Genomic DNA, 10163 nt, shown 5'->3' with positions numbered 1-10163 from the left:
GCTTGGCTTCTGCTGTAATCCTAGCATGGTATCATGACGTCACATTACAGCATGCTGTGATTACACCAACCAGTAGTTTTAAGCTAAGTTCTTTCAATATGGCTTTTACCAGAATTTCATACTTTCAGAAAATGTGAAAAGAATGTTTCCATGAATAACTACTATTTATTTGTGTCACCAATTGAGTTAGAAGAGTTTTCACACACGGATTCCATATGCATCCATGGGAAAACTAGATAAATTGTCCATATTCTTTAGATGCATTGCCTTTGACAGCTGAAGAACATAAATTTTGAAGTGTGCAAAGTTTATTTAAAATGAGATGTTACTTGAAATGCATACTGTCTTTTTACAAAATATACAATCAACCAGCTAGTTGATAAACTTATCTATCAAAGATCACACTCAATGTCTTTTTCAAAGATTTTATGGTACCAGCATGTCTAGAAAGAACAGACATTTACAATAATTTTGTAGGCTGACAACGGGCTTCATCTAGGGTGCTTTGGTAAATGTTGGTTTATTTATTTTTTACATCTGTAAAGTAACATGCATATATAGCTCTCTGATAGAGACAGTATGTTTTTCTTAAGATTTTATCAAAGTTAACTGAATAATTATGGTTATACCAAATAGCCAGTGTCACATTAAGCCCATATACTCATTTATATAAGACAGAACTGTTAAATAGTTACTCTTCACCTTTCTTGCTTTCCCATACTCTTTACCTGTACTTCTAAACAGAGATAGCCATGGATATCTATGAAAGCTAAGTTAAATAAATTAAAAAATTAAATTAGTGGTAGTATGCCCCCAATTTTGGAAAACTGCATTTTTTTCAAAACTCCAAAGGTTTACCTGCAGGGCTGTTTCTTGGTATAGGCAAGTTTAACAAATCTTTGCATGATGATTTGCCAAAACTCCATAACAGGGTGTGATGTTAAATTCTAATTCTTTTTCTATACAGAGAAGTTTGAAAGTCCTGTTAAGCTCTGCCAGTATGAATCTGATTAAGGTTTCAAGTTCTTAGAGATAAAGGATTACATACAGACACTGATTAGAAAGTTTCAGCTATCCGGTTTTCCCCGATTGCTGTTTTTTCACTTACTAGAAACTATGTGTTGCAAGACAAAATTCTAATACTGGATTTAAGCCATGACACTGCTGATCTTTGCTCATCTTTTTTATTTACAAAAAATATTGACATTTCAAGTCTAGTGCAACAACTGAAAAATCTGGGTATGACTTATTTTCAGGTTTGTTTTAGTTCTGCTAATGAAAGGACTGCCGTGTTTTCCCTTTATATGTAGGTTTGTAATTTCTGCTGATACAAAAAGGAGATGTGAAACGTGTATTTTCAAAAAAAAAAAAAGTAAAATAAAAGCTCAACGTATTCTTGACCTCCACTGCTGGAAAGAACAGCCTGCTTTCTGTTTGAAGTTCTCATTCATTGTAGTGCGAGTTACAAATATCCCATTCATTTAAATTACAGGAATAGAGTACTGTGCAACGCTGAGGTTGACCAAACAAAGGTTTCTTTTCAATGGTCTATTTTTGTGCTCTATTTATAATACTGTAGTCGGTATTTTAGGAAAACTGCTATTAAGCAAATAGTTCTGTAGTACTGAATTTTCAAGTATGTTTTAGCTGTCTGGTTTGGCAGCCCAGTTTAAGAAAATAAATGATAGGCTTTGCAGTAACAGCTCATTAAACAGGAGGATGGGCTTGACCTTAAGGCCTGACTTGAGAGATCTGAGTTATCAGTTTTGCATGACCCTTGGCTAATCTCTTATCTCTGTGTGCTTCAATTCTTTATCCACAGAAGGAGGGATAATACTCTGCTTTGCTTTCCTACATTGTAAACTCTTACTATGCATACTATATGTGAAGCCAGTAGGAGCACTAGTGTGGTTCTGACTCTGGTACTATTACAGTAATATATTCTACGCAATTATTAAAGTAATTCCATAAAGATGTAATGTTAGGTGTTACAACAGATATGTCTATATTATTGAAATATAAAAGTATAAACAAAAAATGGACTTTCACGGTTCTGTGCTGAAGTCTGACATTATTTCACCCTAAACAGCCTGAAATGTCAACAGCACATGCAGGTACTGTCAGTCTGAACAGTAACAGACCATTAAGAATCCCCTTGGACAGATACTTCTTAATGCCACTGGAAATCCGTCTTGGGTACCTGATACTTGGTTTTTAACTTTCACTTGTTATGACAGCCCAAGAATTTATATAGAATGTTTCAACCAGGTACATCCTCCCGTCACCACCCTCTGTTTCCCCCTCTCCTCCCCACTTCCTAGGGTGTGAGCCAGTGGCCGTTGTTTCAGGTCTTGCGGAATGCGACAGATAGGCTGTGGTGGCTCTATCAGGTCGGCTGTTGTCGATCGGGACTTCTGGCTAAATTCTCTATTGGTTTAATTGTTGCTTCTTTAAAACACTGAAAAGCCCATTGTGAACTTGCTGGGGAGGAAAAAAGGAGAGAAATAGCCATTAATGAGAGATTTAGTAGTCTAATGTCTCATACAAAATTATTATTTATGAAATACGTGGTTGAAATTTGGGGTAATGTTTCTTAATTTGGAAATTTCAGCTTAAAAAGGTTAAGAAAAAAAATCAAAAAGCAGAACGCAAGAAGGCTTCTTCCAATACAAGATTTTCTTCCTTTTTTTTTTAATTTGTCCCATGTTTTGCCTATGTAACTGATGAAAATCAAGTTCAATCCTCTCATCTTTTCAGATGTTGTTGTGAAAAAGGGGCTGCTATGCTTATCCCGGTTTCCAACCACCTGTTGAAATTCAGGCTTAAGGGTCCATCCTGTTTGCATCTGTAAATAGCTTTATCCATATGTACAACTCCATTGAGATCAGTAAGGTTACTCATGTGAGTCAAGTTACCCAGGCATGTAAATATTTGCTGAATTACGACTAAAACTGGAAGGGAATGTAACCGTAGATGGTAAATCCTACTTAAGATAAAGGAGCTGAGCACCCACAACGATGGCTGGAGTTAAGAGTTCAGATGCCTGTCACCCCTTACTCCCCAGTCAAGCTTTATGGGTTTCTCTACAGCTTTAGAAAGTGGAATTATCTTTAACTAAATGTCTACAAAATGTATTATGAATTAATAAGTATACTGTTTTGCTTTGTCATTGATGTGTTGCGATAAACTGGCTCCCCACAGAAAAGGGGGTAACAGCGAAAATACCTTCGATCTTCATATTCTGTAGGGAAAAAAATTCTACGTTAAGTGCACGTGTATTGTGCAGCTACTGCAGTCTCAAGCAAAATGCGTTATATACTGTTTCAGAGCACATTAGAGAAAAAGTAGACACTTTCTGCACAGACCGTCTCCAGGTTATGGATGCTGAACTGCAGGAAGAGCGGAGTTAAATTTACTTTCCTGAGGAACTGAAGGAAGCCATTCAGAATCATTCAAGAAATCTCTGGCCCTAAATTCCACTGTCCCTGTCATTCAGTCTCTGCATGCTGAATGAATTGATCTGATTGCTTATCTTTTTAGGTTTATGCTTAGACTGATGAGGAAATCTCATTCAGTCTGTCTCTTGTTGAATTGACCAAATTGAGGAGACATGGCATTCAGCAGTAAAGCATCCTTCTGGCATGTCCCTCTTTCTACTTGCAGGTCAGTTCTGCCGCTCAGTGTGCAGCCCATCAGAGATGGCACTGCAGACGAGGAATCTTTGCAGCCTCGCAAATGTGCCAGTTTACCCTCCCCTCCGCACACCCCACGCGTCCCTAGCCCAGTGCTGTAGCCAACGGTGCCTGGCTTTGCAGGGCCACTTCGGGAGCGTGCAGGCTCTTTCCACCAAGGCGGCTTATGCACTGGCAAGATTCTTGGCACAGGGTTGTTAAAAGTTTGACTTTTCACCGTCAACCGCTTAGTAAATGGAAACATCTTGGGTCCCCAAGATTGCAGGTCCTGCCATCATTTATTTACGGTCCTGTCATGCCTGGGGCTACAACATTATTTTAATACTTCATGAGTTTAAGAAGACGCAAAACTACTGACTGCGTGTTTTACACATCCTTAAATTGCAAGAGCGCCTCGGTGTCCTTTTGATGCTTGCCCTATTTGCATGTGCTACCTGTGTGCTTCTGCAGGCACTCCGTATTTGAATGTATATGCCCCCTCATCAGCTGTAAAGCATTAATGTTTTGCACTTGTATAGCCTTTCATCCGAGGAGCTCAAAGTCTTTCGCTGACAATGATTAAGAATTGCAGCCCCCTTTGAAGTGGGTGAATGCTACCGCTGGGGGGGGGGGGGGGGCGCCGCTGCCCTGCACTCAGCTGGAGGGCCGCGCCCCGTGCCACCGGGGCACCCCCCGCAGCGGCCGCGCTGCGCAGCCTCACGCCGCCCCGCAGCTGGGCCACGGCCCCAAGGCCGCCGGGGCAGCGCGGCCGCCCGTCCACCCCAGCGGGATCAGGGTTTCTCCGCTCGCCCCCGCCAGGGCGGGGGCGGCGGGGGGACCCGGTGCGCTGGGGGGCGCCCGCTCGGGGCCCCGCCCGTCCCGCGCGGTTACCTGGCGGCTCAGGGGAAGGGCACCCGGGAGTGCAGCGGCACGCAGCGCCGGTGGGAGCAGCCGTGCCGGTGGGGCTTCCTGCGCAGGGCCACGCTGGCTGCGGAGAGAGGGGGCAAGGCGTGAGGGGGGGCCGCTGGCCGCGGCGCGGGGGCGAGCGGTCTCGGTCTCGGTCCCGGTCCCGCCTGCCCGGGGGCTGCCGGTGCCTCCTCCCGCGCCGGCGGTGCTTCTCGGCAGCAGCTTTACCAGCGCCGCCTCCCGGAGCCCCGGCCGGCCCCAGCCCTCCCGAGGCCCCGAGGGCACCGGTGCCGCCGCCTCCCGCCGCGGCGATGAACCGCAGCGCAGGCGTGCGCGGCGGGGGGCCGGCCTGGGCCGGGGGCAGGGGCCGCGCGGTGGGTGCGGAGCGGAGGAGCAGCCCGGGGGCAGCGCTCACCTGGCCGCTGTCCGTCGGCGGGGAGCAGGCTCGCCAGCAGCAGGAACGCGATGCAGAGGAGCAGTCGGAGCCTCATGTCCGCGGCCGGGCGTGCGGGGCTCTCCGCGGGCGGGGTCCGTGTACAGGCGAGGAAATGCACGGGGTGGCTGGCGGGCGCGGCGGGGGGCAGCACGGCCCCGCTCACAGCCCCGCGACGGCCTGCGGCCGTGCCAGCCCGGGGAATCCGGGGAATGGTCGGGCCGGGGCAAGGGTCCCGGCTTGCACTTGCGAGCACTGCCTCCCTCTCTCCCCGGCTCCCTTTCCTCCTTTTTTTTTTTTTTTTTTTTTTTCCAGTGTCACTCCCCCTTATTTTCCATAAGCAAACAACGCAGGAATGAGAACTCCCCGCTAACCGCGGCTCCCGTCAATGCATGGGGGCACGGAGCCTCTGGAACAATGCAGCGACTTCACTTTAAATTCAACCCGGGCAGGGGGGGGGGGGGAAAGGAACAACCCCCCGCGTTCCCTCCGCCATTTGCAACCGCTCAAGCCTCGCCTCGCCGTGCCGGCCCCACGCAGGAGCCCCGGCAGGGGCAGGAAGCGCCCCCCGCCCGCCCGGGGGGAGGGGGCGGCTGGGTACTCCCGGCGAGCGCTCCCCGGACCGGCTGCCAAGCGGTGGCTATTCAAAGAGAAACTGGTACCACTTAAGGCTAATGGGTGCCTTTTGTACCGGCAAGTGTTGGTACGGGATCAGAATATTCTGGAATTAATTCGCTAGGGGTTTGTTGTTGTTGTTTGTCGTTGGGTTTTTTTTTTATTATTATTACTTTTTTTTTATTTTTACCATGTCGGTAACGTGGCAGAGCTGCCCGATGTGCCGGGCACGCAGTGGCAGTGCCGTTTCGGGGAAGCCGCTGTGGCTGGGACATCAGCGCCGGCGTAACCCACCCGCAGCCGCGTTGCGATCGTGCCGGGCGCGGGCGGACCCCGCGGGGACAGACCCCGCTGCGGCGGCCGGTGCGACTGTGGCGGCGCCGAGCCCCGGGGGGGGGGCGGGCAAACCCGGCCCCGTGTGCTGGCGGCGGCGGCTCTGAAACCCAGGGATTACCGCAGCGGTTACAGTGCGGCTGGAGCTTTTCTTGGTTTTAGCCCGCTGCTTTCCTGCGGTGGAAGCAGCTAGCGATTTGGAAAATGAAAATTGGTCCCTACTTTGAAAAAGTTTGTGTTTTGAGATACACAGGAAAGAGTACATAGATTAAATCTGTATAGATTAAATACTAGTAGTATTAATAGATAAGTATTATCGAATGTTTTCTAAACGTTTTCTTTGCCTCATTCCCTAAAACGTGGATTCTTTTTTTTAAAAAAGATTCAAATGCTCCTGTATTTTTCCCCCTATTCTGGGATTTCCCATTTTCTTTAAAAGCCTATTTAACTCAGTGCATGCTAGTCCCTCCTCAGAAATTACATGTCATTACTGGGTTACTTAATTTGTCTAGGTGAGGTATGCCTGTATGAATTAAGAGACATGCAGCTGGAATACACGGTGGAAACAGTTACTGAACTGCACTTCAAAATGATGTCAGGACTGCTGGGGAAGATGTCTTGGACAGCGCAGGGAAAAGGGCAGGCCAGGCACTCCTCGGCTGTTGATCACAGTGGTCTGTGGTCAGCAGCAGCTTGGGGGTCGTTATGTTTTCTCTGTACCACCTCTGGCCTCCCAACTAGTCTTCTGGTTCGTGCTGATGGCTACTGACTAGCTCAGCTGAAATCAGGGTCCCATGGTACCCGTGACGGAACTGTCCGAAAAGGGTATCATGTTAAATAGAAAGGTGATGGAGAAGGAGAGAAGTGGTGTGGCCAGGTCACGCAGCAAGTTTGTGACAGAATCGGGGTTATGTCTGCGATACCCTAAATCTCGCTCTGGCTGGGGCTTCACTGGATCACTTGATGTTCACCATGAAGGAGAAGGTGCTGGCCACCTCCTTCATACAGCCCTGCAAACCATGATGACTTTGGCTCAGCAGTGAGCTTGTGTAGGGTTCAGACTCATAACCTTGAGGTGAAAAGTAGTACAGCCTTCAGAGTGATAGGGACTCTGTAAATAGCTAAAAGGGCTGAAAGAGTGCATGGGCTGTGCCAGTCCCTGGGGCTACCTCTGCCCCTCTCTGTGGTGGTCACAGACATTCTGAACGGACATTAGATTTTAAGGGAAATGAGTAAGATACAACATTTAAACGCTGGGTTTGTTGTTTGTTTTTTTTTTAACCTTAGCTTACTATGAGCTGTTCTTTCCACAGGTACTTTGTGCGAAAAGTTTACAAAAGTTTGTTTGACTGATACAGTCCAAGTCACTCTAACAGAGCATCACAGGTATCTTGTAATTTTCATGTAAGCTACAGTAATAATTCGATACTTATCCACTGAATAAATTACTAAAATGTATTACAGTCCCGCTCTAGAATTTATAGTTCTTTTGTAAGCAAGTTTACTTCAGGTCTTTACTTTCATGTGGCATTCCACTAGTTGAAATTAGGCAAAGAAAAACTAGGTAGGATGCAGTGATGTGGTAGTTCTGCCTTCTTCACAGTGTCTGCTGGTGGGGTTTGTGATGGTTGTGGGGGTCTTTTTTAATCGGCTGAAGAGGAAAGGGAACGTAAAGTACATAGGAAAGCTGGAGGTATGTGGATAATGCTTTATGAGCTAGAAGAATTAGTTTTTTGAATCAAAAGCTTTCCCTCTCTCTTATAATCTGAAAGGAACATGATAACGAGATGATGATTTCAGCATTTATTACCTGTATCATTGCTATTTTTCTGGCAGACAGTCTGTTTCCTTGATAGGATCAAAATAGATTATCAGTTTATTTCCAGAAAGTTAAAAAAATACTTAGCATATTGCAGAAATAATTAAAAAGTTACAACAGGGAAAATTTAGGACTGGCTTTCCTGGATATCAAACATGAACTGTAAGTAACACATGTGGCGTTGTCTTTTGCTTGACACATTTCAATAAGTGATGTTCAGTACTGTATCACTTCACTAGACATAAACTGTTCTGGGTGATATTTCCAGTACAGAGTTACTGTTATAGTCTATTTATTTGGGGAAAAAGAATTTGAAATCATTGTGCCATTTTTAAGAATAAGATTGAGAAACTGGGAAAAGTGAGGTAATGTCAGAAAAATATAAAATCTATACTTTAAATTGAGAGAGCAAGGTTTGGAAGCACAAAAGATAAAATAATGGGTAAGAGCAGTAAAATTCATAGTAATAAGAAGTAGAATAAGCAGAGCTGCATGATAACAGGAGAGAAAGATAATTGGGCACTTTCCAGTAAGGAGTGAGGGGTTAATTAGCATTCCCTATTGGGCTGCTAGTCAGAAATGGAATGGTACCTTTCCTTTAAAGGCTCGTGCATAACAATAACCTCCAGTATTTATTGGTAATCTTTGAGAATGGCTTCCAAATGCCATCAGTATAAAAATTTAAAGAAAGCTTCTCAAGTACATGAATTGTTTTATTTGTTTTATAATGCATATAAAACAAATATATTTTTTTTATATGGCAACCCCCCCAAATTTTGTTTTATATGGCAATACTGGTTTCAGTCTCTGTATCCCATATACTCCCTTGGGTAATATCTCTTCCCCTCATGGAAATCCATAAAAATACATTGATCATTGTGGATCTCTACTGTGGTATGAGAAGACATGCCAAATGCTCAGCAGAGAGGAACAGGGAAAATTCTTGTTTATTTTGACTTAGAAGTGTCAGATAAAATACAATATCCAAGTTTCTAATCAAGTTTGCCAACTTTGTGTTCCCCAAATTCATCTATCCGGCTGATCCGGAGGAGTTATTTCGCTAACCAGATAAGATCAGGGATAAAAATGTTTACTTCAAAAGTGTTTGGTGAAGCAAATTATCAAGTCTCATGGCAAATGTCATTAGGAAAAGATCCAGGCTTTTCTTAGTTCCTTTTCTATTGCATTGCAAGATGGTCTATGAGCTGTGCCACAAATGAAAGAAAAAATGCAAAAAGATTATGCGAGTCGCTGCTTGAGGGGAAAAAGTTGGCAAAGAAACTCTGAAAGGGATAAATTTAAAGATGTTTAGGCATCTGTGATGTGTTTTTTTCACCACAAATTTCACTGGGATCATCTCACAGTTGTATGGGTCTATGTGCCAGCCACAAATATAAAGGATAATTTTTCTTCAGCCCAGGGTACATCATTAGAAGCCAAATATAATGTTTGCCTTCATCTTTGACTATAATCATGCAGACTACTTTTTCTAGACAAAACTCATTAACTTGAAATTACGATTTCAGGGGGAAATGTTGGCCTATCTGTCATGATTTTAGTCTGTGCTTAGAAACAAAACCCTACTCAGAAACTAAACCCCATTCCTCCTCTTTTGCATTTTAGGCTTTTTCTAGAGAAAAAACCCAACCGCCTCTTCCCTGCCTGTTTGTGCTCAGCTGCCTTTCCTGCCTGGGGGTGAGGGTGCTCCGGAAGAAAACGGTGCTCATCAGGCAGGAGGAATGTCACCAGTGACCTGACCCTGGAGCCAGATTGCTCCAGGAAAAGAAATGTGGGCAGCTCAGACTAGGCTGAACCTTGTATAATTTTGACTTTTTTTTTTTTTTTTTAAATCTTTTTGGGGGGTTTTCCGTGTGCGTTGCAGAGATGCACAACTTAGAAAGTACATTTTCTTTGATTTTGAACTGGGAAGAAAGTTTACTGCATCCATGGCAGTATCTCCATCGTCTTACAGCAATACAAGTCATAATTATTATGGTAATAATAATAAAAAGGATACACATTCTCTGATAGACTTCAGTCTGTCTTAGTTCTGTAACCCTACAATCTGTAGGGTTGGTTTCATTTAATACAATGAAAGTAATACCAGCTCTGCACCTGAGAAATCACAAAGTCCCTCCTAGGCAAATGATTTCATCAGTTACCTATAGGTTTATATAGGCTTGAAGGTGCACTTATTTTTCAGTCGTTTTCCATCCCTAACAAGTAAATTTGATTCTGAGATTCATATAAGCAGTATATATATACACACACACATTTTTTGTAACAGGAAAACAAAGGCGGGCTCTGGAGCAGCGGTGCCTGTGATCACCGTCAGCGCGACCACATGTTCCGTTTCAGGCAGCCCATTCAGGGTCAGATTCTTCTC

General features: G+C 44.7%; 1 protein-coding gene and 1 long non-coding RNA gene across 2 annotated transcripts; one reads left to right on the top strand and one right to left on the bottom strand.

The window, feature by feature from the left end:
- Positions 1 to 490: 490 nt before the first annotated feature.
- On the bottom strand, positions 491 to 5289 carry APELA (apelin receptor early endogenous ligand). Its single transcript, XM_055708073.1, has 3 exons — positions 4993 to 5289; positions 4563 to 4659; positions 491 to 2481 (listed from the first exon to the last, which is right to left on the bottom strand). Exons 1-2 carry the CDS (start codon positions 5066 to 5068, stop codon positions 4571 to 4573), a joined length of 165 nt encoding a protein of 54 aa, XP_055564048.1. The 5' UTR covers positions 5069 to 5289; the 3' UTR covers positions 491 to 2481; positions 4563 to 4570.
- Positions 5290 to 5514: 225 nt separating this feature from the next.
- On the top strand, positions 5515 to 9893 carry LOC114017360 (uncharacterized). The gene is made up of 3 exons (XR_003562368.2): positions 5515 to 5713; positions 7272 to 7344; positions 9412 to 9893. It is a non-coding gene; the product is annotated as an uncharacterized LOC114017360 (long non-coding RNA).
- The last annotated feature ends 270 nt before the right edge of the window (positions 9894 to 10163 follow it).

This window comes from Falco cherrug, chromosome 1, assembly GCF_023634085.1.
Source record: "Falco cherrug isolate bFalChe1 chromosome 1, bFalChe1.pri, whole genome shotgun sequence".
Taxonomy (NCBI): domain Eukaryota; kingdom Metazoa; phylum Chordata; class Aves; order Falconiformes; family Falconidae; genus Falco; species Falco cherrug.
The sequence above is the reverse complement of the archived record's forward strand: the minus strand, read 5'-3'. Positions and strand labels throughout refer to the sequence as shown.